The sequence below is a fragment of the Thermochaetoides thermophila genome, assembly GCF_000221225.1.
Source record: "Thermochaetoides thermophila DSM 1495 unplaced genomic scaffold scf7180000011816, whole genome shotgun sequence".
Lineage (NCBI taxonomy): Eukaryota > Fungi > Ascomycota > Sordariomycetes > Sordariales > Chaetomiaceae > Thermochaetoides > Thermochaetoides thermophila.
Window position 1 is genome coordinate 4,795,377 of NW_006383032.1, and position 14,026 is coordinate 4,809,402.

Sequence of the window (14,026 nt, forward strand, 5' to 3'; positions counted from 1 at the left end):
GAGACATCGAGAAAGAGACATATGAAAGGACAGTCTTGTAACGAGGAACTTGGAATCGGAAAGATTGTGTGTACGAGCAGGAAGCTCGGATCGAAGGTGTACGCCCTCCGGGCCATTTAGACTTTGGGCACAGCCATCATCAACTCTCCATGCTCCCCACCCCCCCCCTTTTTTTTCCCTCTCCATCATGCTGTCCCTTTAGTAAGCATCCTCCTCTTTTCCTTCAGTGCCCTCTTCTTGGACCTTCTCCTTCCTAGACTTGGACTCTGCAAGGGCTGCCTCGGCAGCAGCCAGTTTTTCATCCAGCTTCCTTCTCTTCTCTTCGACCTTCTTCCGCTCTTTCTCCTCGCGCCTCCTCTTCGCAACCTCACGCTTCTCCCTCAGAATGTACGGGACACCCTTAACGGCTGCTAAAGCAAGCTTCACGCCCAGCTTGAAGTGCTGCATCGCCTGTCGCAAGTGAGCGGCGGCCTCGGCGCGGTTAGCGCGGGCCATGGCCGCCCGCTTCTTTGCCTTGTATGTGCGCTCGGCCCGTTGCGCCTGGCGCAGGCGCTCCGAGGCCGTACGCCGAGAGAGAGTAAGGGCAGCCTCCGTGCCGGAGGTGCCCGGGCGCTTGGGTTCGACCTCGACTTCGGGGACTGGGGGCACAGGTGGGGAGTTGGGTAGGGGTTTGCTTGTACTAGCGGTTGTGGTTGTGGTAGTACCGTTGGGGGAGGAAGAAGGAACGGCAGTGATGGTGGCGTCGACGCCACGGTGGTTCTTGTTGCGGGCCATATTGAACATGACTTGTTGAGTAGTGGGCTGTGACTCAAAAAGGATGGACTCTATGCCGAGGGGTCAAATATTATGCCAGTGTTGATTCAATTAGTTAGCAGGTATGTACGTATACGAATGAGCGGACGGTCAAAAAGATCTAGATAGGTCAGATCTACCTAGATCTTGAGCCTCAATGTGAAGATAATGAGTGAGTGGAGGGTAAGTGAGGGGAGAGGAAGAGTAGAGATCACTGATCAGCGATATATGGGATCATGGTCTTCTAGATATCATCGTAACATGCACTTCATCCCCCTTTCCCTCTCACGGCACTTGATGACGCTACCACACCAGAGCAAAGAAAAACTCTCCCGCTGCAGCTAGGTGACCAAGCCGATATCTTGCCGTCTCCCAACATGTTCATGCGATGGCTGGTAAGGTGTTGTGGTGTTCCGTGTAAGTTCTGTTTTAAGAAGTCTGCCGGCTGTTTAACAGCCGCTGTCAGTTGTCTAGTGGACCCTGCCAGTCGTCGCATGAATCTCATCAAATCGAATGAGACGTCAGCAGGATCCAGTCCAGGGACCACATGCAGGTCGAGGGCTCGATGGCTTCTGACGGTGCAATCAGGAGAATCTCCAGAACGGCATCGCCGATGACACGTGCAGATGTACCTGCTTTTGTAACATCTGAAGTTTTCTAGAAATGGGTAGATGACGCTCCAGTGTAAGTGTCTTCTCTTTCCGAACCAAAACTTCGTTTTAAGCAACGGAGAAAGACCTTGCCTATCCTCCAGGCGGCCAAGCGTCTCAAGCCCCCACGACAAGTCCACGCAGCGATACTTAAGGCCCCCATGTAGAGAGAACCGGGGCCCAACCGACCTACGCGACTAGCTAGGTACATTATGAATGGCTTTCTTCGCCCATGCCTCTGCTTCAAACACAGACCAGTCGAGAGGGACAAGAGCATCATAACTTGCAATGAAGCCATCGAGAACGGACCGCGGGTTGACTGTGTTATTCGCTGAGCTCTCCACTGTCCAGTGCCCACGCTGTCCACAACTTCTACTTAGCTCAACCCCACACAAAAATCGTGGAGCCCCGTGGGAGAGGAGCAACCAAGAACCCACCAACCCTCCACTTCGACCCGAGTCCCAAGCATGTGAGGCCTGAAAAAAAATGGGGATACCCTGGCCGCGCTTAGCCATCACCCATCCCAACACTGTTGCAACACCCAACAAGTGCCGAGACGTCTCGTGTCCTGACTTCGCCGAACTTCCAGCTTTTCGGGCTCGCCAGCAATCTGCTATCTTTGCGCTCGCAGGCTGCCTTTTTGCCCGTCTATCAACGCGCTGGAACGCAGGAGCTCTAACTCCCTTCCTCCTCCTCCGTTGTGTATATCCACAGCAGAACAGCTCGGGAGAGTTTTAAGTCGTCTTGGCGGTACGTGCCTGTTAACAGCAGCAGGGAGGCATTTGGTTTTTGGGGTAGAGTCACGAGAGTCTGGCATCAAAAGTGCTCCCTTTGATCCAAGTCAGCGTGTTTCGTGGCTGTTCTCTGCCGTCTTCCCCTCTGCTCGTTTCGTTTCGTTGTCACCGTCGTAATTTGCACTTCACGCCCCCACTCACATTGCATCGCAGCACATCTTTTTGTTTCTCCTCCCCAGACCCCCCTCCCCCTCCTTGTGACACTTGTCGCGACCAAGACACGACAACCAAACATTACCGCTCAGGTAATGCCAACAAAGCTCAACGCTTATTTCTGCTAAAATCGGTCTTCAACACCGAATACCGGTAATTCACGACAATGTCAGCTGCAGCAACCGGGGCCGCAGTGCCCGAAACCCTGCGACAGCGCGGGAATGCCCCGGCTGACTCGCGGAACTATGTCGTGGCGCCCGAGTCCGACGGGCCCGTCAACGGGGCCGCGCCTAATGAGAAGAAGCCCGATCGGGACGCTCCTGGCCGGAAGAGGACGTACGGCCGCACTCCCGACGGCACGGGTATGTTACCCTTCTTGGAGTTCTTACATCTGGGGAAGAATAAGCTCAGGTGCAAGAAAAGCAATGGCCCAATCTGCTGACCTGGTTACTTCCATACACATGCAGTCTTCGTCGTCCCCGAGACCCATGACATGGTCTCGCAGCTTCTCGATCCTCGCGAACCCAAGAATTTCTCTGATGTCATTGTGCTGGCAACTCTTGTCTTTCACTGCTGGCTTGCGTATGCGCTGCCATGGAGCCTCAAGCGGCCTGTCTTCGCTGCTCTCTTCTTGTTTTGGAGAGCCTCGTATAATGTTGGTATTGGCTATCTCTTGACCGTCCAGTCTAAGTACAAACTCCTGGTGACCTGGGCAAAGAGGTGGAAGCTGTTCGAGGACCCGGAGACCGGGAAGAACCCTCGACCATGGCTCTACCACCTGCTCCAGCATGAACTCGAAGCCAAGATCCCCAAGGACTACAAGATGAGCCAAGCTCCTATTGAGTACAATACCTGGCTCTGTTTCCGTCGCCTCGTTGATCTCATCCTCATGTGCGACTTCTTCTCGTACTGCCTGTTCGCCATCGTATGCGCCAGTAAGCCTGCTGGCGAGGGCTTTGGTATCGCTTTCATCCGCTGGACCGTTGGCCTGCTCTTGATCGCCTTCAATTTGTGGGTCAAACTTGATGCCCACAGAGTTGTGAAGGACTATGCCTGGTACTGGGGCGGTAAGTTGAAGATCTTGCCTGGTCAAAAATGCAACACCACGGCTGACAACTCCGTCAAGATTTCTTTTATCTGATCGAGCAGGAGCTCACCTTTGATGGTGTGTTCGAGATGGCACCTCATCCGATGTATTCTATCGGCTATGCGGGTTACTATGGCATTTCCATGATGGCGGCCAGTTATGACGTTCTGTTTATCTCGATTCTCGCACACGCTGCTCAATTTGCTTTCCTTGCCCTCGTCGAGAACCCGCATATTGAGAAAACGTACAACCCTCCTCCACCCCGCAGGAGGACTGAATCAGAAGGAAGCAACAACGGCGACAGCACCTCTGAAGTCAAGAGACCACTTGTACAGCCGGAAGCCCCACCTCCGCCGGTGCACAACCTTCTAGGCCTGAAGAATTTCGACTTCTTCCGCACCACGGATTACTCGACTGTGCTTATCGTCACGTATTTCGGTGCTCTGACTCTTTTTACTCCTTCCACCGCCACCTGGCGGGCTGTCTTCATCTTGAATGCGTTGTTCTGGCGTCTGTGGTTCTCGATCGGTCTCGGTGTCATCCTAACCAAGCAGTCTAAGGAGAAAATGTTTACCAGGCACTTTGTCAAGTTCGGTGAAACTGCTGGGGAAGCATGGCGGCAGTGGAAGGGCATGTACCACATCAGTACGACCATGTGCCATGCTTCGTTCCTTGCGGCTTGCTGGAAGTTGTACACCTATCCAGAGGACTGGAGCTATGGCTGGGTTCTCTTGAAGCATGTGGTCGGCCTTAGCTTGATCGCGCTCCACATCTGGACCGCCACAAGCATTTACGAATCGCTGGGCGAGTTTGGTTGGTTCTACGGTGACTTCTTCTTCGAGAGCACCGGCAAGCTTACTTACACTTCCATTTACCGGTTCCTCAATAACCCGGAGCGCGTCATGGGCACTGCCGGGCTGTGGGGGCTGGCCCTCATCACCTGGAGTCGGGCCATCTTCATGCTTGCATTGATTGGTCACATCCTGACACTCGCTTTCATCGATTATGTTGAAAAGCCCCACATGCAGAAGATCTACGGCGAGAAGCTGCGCAAAGAGGCTGGTCTGACTAAGTTCATCAAGCGTAGTCTCCCGCAGCCTGTCAAGGAACTCGGACAGAGTGTTGACAAGGTTCTGGATGAGACCAAGCACTTCGTTGATGAATTTGTGGAAGTGGCTCGTTCTAAGCTCGCCGCCGGGTCCTCTACGATTGTTCGGGACACTACCGCCCTGTTCAACAAGTATCCCGCTCGCCTCACTCTCAGTCGGATAGCGCCCGACCTCGCTGGTTACGACCCCAAGCATTATCGTATCACTCTTGAGGGCACTCCTCTGGTCGGCTCCGATGAGAAAGCCAGCGGCAAGGAAAGTGCCAATGCGCGCGTACCCAAGGATGTCAAGACCATGGTCTTTGAATATGGTGCTCCGATTCGAGTTAAGTGGACTGCCCCTGCCAACCACAGCAAGAAGGACTGGGTCGGTCTCTACATGGTCACAGACAACCGGTCACGCGAAGTCACCGAAGTTCCGTCTCTCGGCCGTTGGGTGCCTTGTTGTGCTGGTGAATATGACACAACTACCGACCAGGGTATCATTTCGTACGACAAGCCCCTCGCTACCAGCAGCGACGGCGTTGAACTGGTCGAGGGCGAGATGGTCTTCGAGGGAGACAAGCTGTGGTGGACACAGGGTGTTTTTGAATTCCGCTACCACCATGGCGGCGGCCATAACGTCATGTCCATCTCAGAGCCGTTCGAGGTGCGCATTGCCAAAATTGACGATGAGAATCTTGGCAGAGAGATGGGCATCGACGATATCGGGAAGGCTCTCCTTCCTGTCGTCCAGAACTGTCTCGACCGCGACCCCGACATTGCCCCAGCTACTGTGGACGAGCCATTTGGCGCCCACGTTGAGCGGGATAGCAAATATGCCAGGCGCGTTGTGTATGCCATTCACCACATGTTTGGTATTGAGTTCGCTCCCGCTGTGGTACCGGCCGATGGCAACGTGCGGAAGCTTGCTTGGCGAGTGTGCAGCGCGAAGGAGGTTCTGGTGAGTGCCTCGCTCTCATCTCCTCCAAATGTCGAGGAGTTGGAAGTTGCTGTGTGCTGACCCGACATTCTTGTTTTTCTGCACAGGCACCCTATAGCATGTCGCAACGGCAGGGACCCACAACGCCTGTCAGGGATAAATTCCCTACGGCGTTTTAGGTGTCTTTTTGGTTTGTCACCCTGAAACATGACACGTTCTTCGCAGAAGGCGTAGAGATTGTTTAAGAGAACGAGGGCGGATAGAGTAAGTAGAGCATGTCTGGGATGGATTGATGTGCTTCATGATTCATGACTTCGGCATTTCCTGCCCATTCCAGTGCTTCGGTTCTGGTGAGAACATGGCATGAACATGATACGAGATACCACGCTGTCCATAGATATTGCTGTTGCTGTTGCTGCTGTTGTTATTAACGAAGTGTAGATAAGCAAGATGGGCCGCGGTATAGCGACGCGAATAGAGATGAATGCTAGCATCTTTGTGACGGAAAACTCGAATGAGACTGGGAGATGCCTTGTCAATGTGGACTAATCTTGTACCATGAGTCGGCTTGAAGGAGCTCATCAGGGTTCAAGGCCTTCTGAGTCTTTTCCTCTGAAGCAGGGGTCTCTTTGCCAGCTCTGCCGCAAAGGGAAAGGTCTCTGAACTTGCGGGATGACTGGGAGTTGGATCTAATTTTAGGGTTGAAACGCTTAGCCTGGAGGATAAACCATGGGCGGAAAGGTAAATGAGTGTCTAGTTTATAGTGGTAGGTAGTACTTATTTGACTTTACCAACATTTATTCCTTGATTCCAGTTTACCTAATATCGACATGACTGGCTTGGAAACCATTCGAGAGTCAAAGATCTCGTCAATCCAAAGATGCACACCCAATACTTCCTCAAGAACGATGCCACTATTGCTTGTTTGAAATGCTATGACAGCAGTACAGTTCAGGGAAGCTGTATTTTGTCTTTTCTTATTTTGTCGTTGTGTGCATGAATTGTACTGTTTACCTAACTAATGTTTCTGAAGCACAACTAAATCCACCGTCGAAGACATAGCTTAATACTTCTAAAAAGGGGTATGACAGTTGCCAAGAACACAGAAACGCTTCCAATCTCAATAATTCCAAATCATTGTTAACGGAGCAAACGACCTTCTCATTTATTCCTTACATCTTCATTTGGACATCACTTGATCCAGAGACTTTGAGGCTGTGTCCTTGCCAAGAAACAGATCAGATGAAACATTGTTTCAGCACTTCGAACTATCACAAACGCATAGACGTGCATGTGCAAATCCGCGCAAATCAACGATCTCCATTAATCCCCTACCTTTTGGAGATCAAACATTTTCTTGGGAAAATGCAGGGCTTGTGACCAAAGCACAAAACTAACGGACGGGAAATCGATTACCGGCATTAGCTCGAATTGTTTGTGACCAGAGGAACATCTACTGTGGCTGTGTTTGTGAGAACAGTCTAAACACTTCTTGATCGACTCTGCACTCTTACTCACTCCCTTGATCACAGAGCCCAAAATAGCGAAGTCTTTTCCAGAGGGGGCGTAGGTTGTGGGACTTTGGACTTCCGGCATGCCTCACCTTGTTCCATCATCGTTTGTAAAGTTGAGATGAAGTCAGAGCGGGAAAGCGAGCGAGCAATGCAGGTCGGAAACTAAGCTGTTGAGTATGAAGAAAGAGAGCCGTGGGTGTCACGAGAATAGATATGGACACGATTATAAAAGGCCTTGACGGTGACCCTTAACAAGTTGTTTCCATCATCAGCGACAGCATCAATCGATTACTCTTACAACCCACACATCTTCTTCTCTTTCTTTCTTCTTGACCTCCTGTTGAGCAGGACTCTAGTTCTTGTAGCATTCTCTACCTGGATCTGGCATCCAATCCCGTCAAGATGGCAACTGTCCGCACCCTGCTTTCTGCTTTTCTCCTCTTTCTGAGCTCGACAACCACAACGTTTGTCAATGCCCACGGTGCAATCATTGCAGCTGTTGGAGATGCTGGAGGCCGCGGTTCAGCTTTGGGAATCGACCCAACCACACCTCGTGACGGCACTAGACGCAACCCATTCCAGCGCGATACAACTCGCTTCCGTGGTTCATCAGCTGCGACCCTAGGCGAAACCCTTCAGGGCGGTGACAACCAGCTTGAATCTGGCACCCAAGCCATTCTGGCCCAAAACGGCGGCACACTCCCTCAGGTCACCCCTGGCGGAGAGCTGAGGATGACGCTGCATCAGGTCAATGGTGATGGCGGTGGCCCGTACCAATGCATGATCAACTCCGACGGCACTGCAACCACCTGGGAGCCGTTAACTGTAACACAGAATGTTCCGGGCAGAAGGGGCAACAATAGAGTAAGTTTGTATCACCAGGTTAGACGCTCAAGTCTTGCAGCTGTCTGACTGGACAACAGGATGGCCGCATGACCGACTTTCCATTGACGGTTTCGATCCCTACGACTCAAACTTGCACGGGCAGTGCCGCCGGGCAGGATAATCTTTGTCTGGTGCGGTGCCAAAATCCGGCACGAGCAGGCCCGTTTGGTGGTGTTGTACCGGTGCAGCTCGTTTCTGGAGAACAAGCACGCAAGAGAACACTGAAGATCGGCAGGCGTCTTCCCCAGTAAATATGTGGTCGAGGTGGATACTCGTGTCTTCAGGGAGGGAATAAGAGACTCTGTTGGAAGGTTGTAGATAATCTAGAGGGTTGCAATGTCTGTATCGAAGTTGATGGTGATGATGGAGTGAGCAGATAGGAGCCTTGGCGGTTGAAGGTGTGTACTGAACAGCGTTGATAGCAACAGATAAGCAATAGCAGGAAATCTTAACTACCTATTTACTGTATCCCAATATGTGTGCCTGCAAGTTGAGGATTCGGTTAGAATTACAGCTCGTATTGAGCAGCGATGGGCCGTTTGTACTGACGGTTGTCCTTTGCAAGCATCAGTGAGGATGCTGTTTGGGCTTCACATGACCCTTACATAGGATCTGACAAAGTGTAGACGAGTGATCCACTCGCGATTTTACAAAGCCGTTGCGGTCTGGTCTCACAAGCAGACCTGTGCGAGTCTAAGATAGGCAGAATCAAGCACGCCGGAAAAAAGAGCATGGGAGATCCAGGTGTTGATTTTGAAGTACATGACTTCCTGCAGTTAGATGCGTAGTCCGCACTGTAGTTTGAAATACTGTCAGATGTTAATCTCGTCATGCTCAAAACAGCATCCATTGCAGTTGTAATCACACACCTGACTGGTTGTCGGAACTGGGTCTCGCCAGAGCCAAGCTAGTTGGTCCATGTATCATTGTCCGACGGCTGAATATCTCTGTTTTTGCAGTTGAATAGCCATCTGTGCCATCTACTAGTTGAGTTTCGGGGTGAGACGGTGTCTCTCGGTTTCTCCCTGAACCTGGAACAGATGCTGTGCCAATCCCAGTTTGAGGAGTTGAAGCAAATGCAAATGCACTGGCGGATCTCATAGATAAATGATGTGATGGGTTGCTTGGAGCCTCTAATCTTCCGGCCTGGTCAGTTAATACAGTCCGGCATAATTTCGAGATGAGGATGTTGTTTTCAAGACAATACTTACGTTGAGGCAATGCCGACTTATTCCGTCCCAACAAAGCCGTTGAGCTTGGTTCTGGCCTAGTGTTTCTTGGACTTGTAGGGAAGCCATTGGATGTAGCATGAATTCCACCTGAGAACAATGGAGGAGAAAGCGATACTTGGGCATGACCCTGTCCAAGGCCAGGAGAGTTGCTTGTTTGAAACGGGGTGGAGGAACTTGGTGCGGTTGGGGGGATAGGCTGCTGTTGCTGCGGCTGTTGCTGGTCACCTCGCAGTACTCTATGCTTCAATTTTGTATAGAGCTCTTGTGATTGTTCGAGTTCTCGTGTTCTTGTTTCCAGGGTTTTTCGAAGTTCTTCGCATGTTTGTTTGAGTTCACGCTCTTCTCGTTCCATGTCTATTGGAGGGTTAGCTCCAGGGCGCAATCGAGGAAAAAGGAATAAACTGACCTCGTAACTTCGTGGTAAGGGAGCTGATTCTCTGATTTGCTTGATTCCATATATTTTCTATCTCGCCCTGAAGTTCGCCGCAGTATTCCTTCAATTTTCTTTTTTTTGGATGTGGGATGAGCTTCCATGAGTAAGCCAATGTCTAACAAACCTGCATGGGATTGTACAGACATTTGATTTGTCATCTGATAAGACCAGAAACTGAGAGCGCGACCTGCACATTCCATGACAACCATTGGATTGAGGCCACATAGGGCCACAGACTTCCATCCTTCCGAGGGTTGAAGGTCTTGCTCTATTACCTCTGTGGAGCTCAAAGATGTCCTGCAAACAGGGCATGTATAAGGTGCTCCTCTAGCAAATCCATAACGATTTGAGCATGATAGGCAGATGATATGGCTGTGGAAATGATGCTTAGTGTGCTTGTGTATTTTCGACGCCTGCTGAAATCTGAAGAGCCTTACCTGCATATTAGCACCACAGCTCTGGTTGTAAGTTGAGAACCGCAGTCTGGGACATTGCAGTTTAGACTGTATTCCATTGTGCTCTCATTTCAAGTCAGTCGCAGAGTCTGGGAAAACTAAATTAACAATGACTTGGACATCCTTAGTCAACTGAAAGACTGAAATTGGGATCAAAATTGTCCTGGTCATGCAGACAGGCACCGGCGTTTCCTGGCAGTAAGCTATGAACATTCTCAGAACACAACCATGCAATTTTCGATGAAAGCCAATATATTGACATTGGAATAGATTTGCTCTTTCCTGAACAGGATAGTAGCCAACATTTCCATAAGACCAAGGGAAGGAGCAGGGCACGCAGGATTCAAGCCAAGGACGCGAATCTATATATGAACGCTGATGGTTTAATGCCAGTTTACAGCGAATTTTCGAATAAATACAGCATGATATTTGATACTGCAATCTTATCTGAGTCTCCTTATGTTTGTCAAGATTGTTTTGTTTGACTGGCATGGAAGCAAGCAACCAAAGCCAGCTTTTGACCCATTGTCAGCTGAATGCTGACGTTGTTGTAGGCCCTCATCAGCCACAGAAGCACAGCCATAAAACTTGCAAGTGGGCCTAGCACGAGGTGTCGGACTGCTCCCCAAACCGTGGCCCCACCACCCCTCGATGTGGCTGGATGCATGGTTGGACAGGCATCCTCCTACCTGAGCAACCAAACATCTAGCGATCTTGCCTGAGCTCTGAGCCGTGAGCTACCGGTTACCTTGAGCTTCAGGGTCTTTTCGCGACTGACACTACCGTTGTGCCCTCCAGATTGATGAGACACAACTGCAATATCTCGCCTGACAAGTCTCGACACACCCTTTCCCTATCCTCCCGTGATCCTCGCCTGCTCTGAGTCTGAGCTGCCGACCAGGATGACGGAAATTATCATGAGCCAGACTCCCCCTATTCTTCACCGGCCATCGGAAAAGGAACGCAAATACGATCGTCAGCTACGACTTTGGGCTGCCAGCGGTCAGTCAGCCCTTGAATCAGCCAACATCTTGCTGGTCAACTCAGGTGCAGGCGCGGTCGGGGCCGAGACTTTGAAAAACCTCGTTCTACCAGGTACCCTTCGCTCTTCTTTTTCGACATTGTCACAGGGAGCACATACTGATTTCTACTCGAGGAATTGGCCGTTTTGCCATTTATGATGAGGCGGAGGTGACAGAGGCTGACCTCGGTGTGAACTTCTTCCTGGATGAGAGCTATCTTGGCCAGCGTCGGTCGCGTGGTTTGACCGAACTTCTCACAGAACTAAATCCCGAGGTCAAGGGCAGTTGGTACCCAAATGAGGTAGGATTGCCAGAATACGTCTCGGCACAGAGTCGAGGCCAATTGCTTATATCCCGAGTGTAGGATATCAAGACCTTGGAGGCTCTTCTTACCGACGACACCGTATATACCGTGATTATGTATACACACCCTATTCGCAAGGAGGACCTCGCTGTTCTAGAGGCTTATGCTCAAAAGCATAAAACTCCGCTGGTGGCAATTCACTCAGCAGGCTTCTATTCTTACTTCCAGATCAATCTTCCCGGGGCTTTCCCGATTGTGGAAACACATCCAGATGAGACCGCAACAACCGATCTCCGCCTCTTAAAACCTTGGCCAGAGCTAGTTGCCTTCGCCCAAGAACTCACAAGGGATATTGATAACCAGGACGATTTTGAGCATGGTCATATACCGTATGTGGCGATTCTGCTCCACTATCTAGAGCAGTGGAAGGAAACCCACGACGGGAGGTATCCTACAACATACAAAGAGAAAACGGAGTTCCGTAGCATTGTGCAGCGTGCTGCGCGAACAAACAACCCTGAAGGAGGAGAAGAAAACTTTGATGAGGCGGCGGCAGCCGTTCTCAAAACCCTAGTTGTTCCCTCATTACCATCTGGGTTGAAGCAGGTCTTCGAATACAAGCATGCTGATCCAGTAGGTCATTCTCCACATGGCTGAGAGCTGATATCCACACTGACCTGTGAGAACCAGGTTGAGCAAAGATCCGGCTTCTGGATTATTGCAGATGCTGTTAAGGCTTTCTTTGAGAAGCACCAATGTCTTCCTCTCCCGGGCAAGCTGCCAGACATGAAGGCCCAGTCCAAGGTCTATGTTCAGCTCCAGAATCTCTACAAGGAAAAGGCACGCAAGGATGCTGCTGAGGTCCTGGAAACTGTGCGTGCGATGCCGGGTGGTCAAGATATTGATCCGGCCGAAGTAGAACTCTTCTGCAAGAACGCAGCCTTCGTCAGACTTATCAATGCAACAGGAGGGAGTAATGAACAAGACGGCAAGCTAGAGCGCCTTAGATTAACAGCAGGTAAGCCGCGACATTCCCTGTTACCTTTGCGTTTCCGCCCGAGGGACTCTTTGCTCCCATTATCCTGCTCGTGGTGGGGAAGCAGAGTGTAATGGGTGTTATTTCAGCAGATTGAGTTGAAGCTTGATCGGATGAAGCTAACCAGTGTCATTTTTGCCACTACATAATAAACATAGCCCAAGAGTTCGCCAACGACGAAAACACTTCGCTAACAGGCGCTCCTCTCTCCCACCTGCCCATCTACCTCGCGTTGCGTGCCACTTCTCATGCAACCTCGCCTATAAGTGCGGAGGAGATTCTGGAAGGCATTGCTGCACTGGTTCCAGGCTCAGAGAAGAGAGAACAGGTGATCAAAGCCGCCCAGGAGGTAGCTCGTGCCGCCGGGGGTGAACTTCATAACATCTCAGCCTTGACTGGTGGTATGGTGGCACAGGAGACCATCAAAATTGTCACCAAACAGTACGTTCCGATCGATAATACGTGCATCTTCGATGGCGTGGGCAGCCGCTGCCAAGTTCTGCAGCTGTGAGGAGCAGCCACGGAATTGGGCAACGAAAGGAGGAGAGGGAGGTTGGAGTGCACGGTAGAAGGAGAAGGAACTCCTGGAATAAAGAAGAAAGTGCGCGTATGTTAGGACTGAATTCGGAGAGCGCACGGTAGGTAACGAATGCGATCTACATAAGGGAAGGGAAATGGATCACATAGGATCTTGGCAATCCTCCTATATCCTGGCCTTGGGGTGGCTGTTTAGGCGGCTCGATGTATGTCTCTGACCGAGGTAATTCTCCTTGCTGTCTCTAGCGAAATTCCCTTTTGGAGGTGGAAAATTACGAAGGAGCTTTTTGGTTGGGTCGCGAGTCCTGCCGATATCACAGCCGCATTCATTGGTTAAGACAAGTGGACAAAAATCTGCCGATAAGAACCTCTCAATTTCTCACTAGATGCCATTGTCTCCAAGAGAGAACCATTAGATCAAACAAGCCAGGTCTGCCATAATCCGTGGAACAGGAACATTTATGAGTTAAGGAGCTCTTCGGTAAGCAACTCGAGCAAGCGGATTCGACACCCAGTCTCTACTTGCAAGCTCCTTTGAATCTGACTGGACTGCATCGGGATCACCCGGGGTCAGGAGAGGAAAGGGGGGAGTTGAAAGATGTTGACAGGCTCATGCACAGGTGAACAAGTATGGTGTTTTCTTTCCCAGTCACATCTTGCTGATGCAGTCACACTCCATACTTTTGTTTCTACCACCCTGTTGGCTAGGCAGGCAAGTCACAGCCGTCGAAGCAAGTTTCGCCTATTCACGTCACCATTCTCCCCCATGGGGGATCCCCTGTCTTCCCATGGTAGCTCCCGTTCGGCTCGACTTCGATGTCACGCTCTTCGCATTGGTATGGGTCTGGGTAGGGGGAGTTGAGGCGGTGAGGATGAAGATTTTTTTATCTCCAAAAGTTTTTTATGCCAACTATCCAATCATCAAAGCACATGGATGAGGGAATGCAACTGGGCTAGGGAACAGAAAGTGGGTGAGCCCCGATAAGGTGATATCAACATGCCGATCTCCGAGTATTCACCTTAGCATTCTATCGTTAGAATTGACTTGTGTACGTACCTACCTCAAGCAACGGGCTTCTAGAGAGCGGCCTTATCGGTCTTA

At 50.8% G+C, this 14,026-nt stretch overlaps 4 protein-coding genes across 4 annotated transcripts; 3 read left to right on the forward strand and 1 right to left on the reverse strand.

The window, feature by feature from the left end:
* Window positions 1-198: 198 nt before the first annotated feature.
* Window positions 199-774, reverse strand: CTHT_0033800 (uncharacterized protein; the record flags this gene model as incomplete). The annotated part of the gene is made up of 1 exon (XM_006693754.1): window positions 199-774. One exon carries the CDS (start codon window positions 772-774, stop codon window positions 199-201), a length of 576 nt encoding a protein of 191 aa, XP_006693817.1.
* A 1,781-nt stretch (window positions 775-2,555) lies between these two features.
* Window positions 2,556-5,685, forward strand: CTHT_0033810 (phosphatidylethanolamine N-methyltransferase-like protein; the record flags this gene model as incomplete). Its single annotated transcript, XM_006693755.1, has 4 exons — window positions 2,556-2,751; window positions 2,857-3,456; window positions 3,516-5,527; window positions 5,614-5,685. 4 exons carry the CDS (start codon window positions 2,556-2,558, stop codon window positions 5,683-5,685), a joined length of 2,880 nt encoding a protein of 959 aa, XP_006693818.1.
* Window positions 5,686-7,422: 1,737 nt separating this feature from the next.
* On the forward strand, window positions 7,423-8,156 carry CTHT_0033820 (uncharacterized protein; the record flags this gene model as incomplete). The annotated part of the gene is made up of 2 exons (XM_006693756.1): window positions 7,423-7,884; window positions 7,944-8,156. 2 exons carry the CDS (start codon window positions 7,423-7,425, stop codon window positions 8,154-8,156), a joined length of 675 nt encoding a protein of 224 aa, XP_006693819.1.
* A 2,771-nt stretch (window positions 8,157-10,927) lies between these two features.
* CTHT_0033830 (nedd8-activating enzyme E1 regulatory subunit-like protein) lies at window positions 10,928-12,898 on the forward strand (the record flags this gene model as incomplete). The annotated part of the gene is made up of 5 exons (XM_006693757.1): window positions 10,928-11,120; window positions 11,182-11,348; window positions 11,412-11,984; window positions 12,042-12,369; window positions 12,546-12,898. The coding sequence occupies 5 exons, from the start codon at window positions 10,928-10,930 to the stop codon at window positions 12,896-12,898; spliced, it is 1,614 nt and encodes a 537-aa protein (XP_006693820.1).
* Between the last annotated feature and the right edge of the window lie 1,128 nt (window positions 12,899-14,026).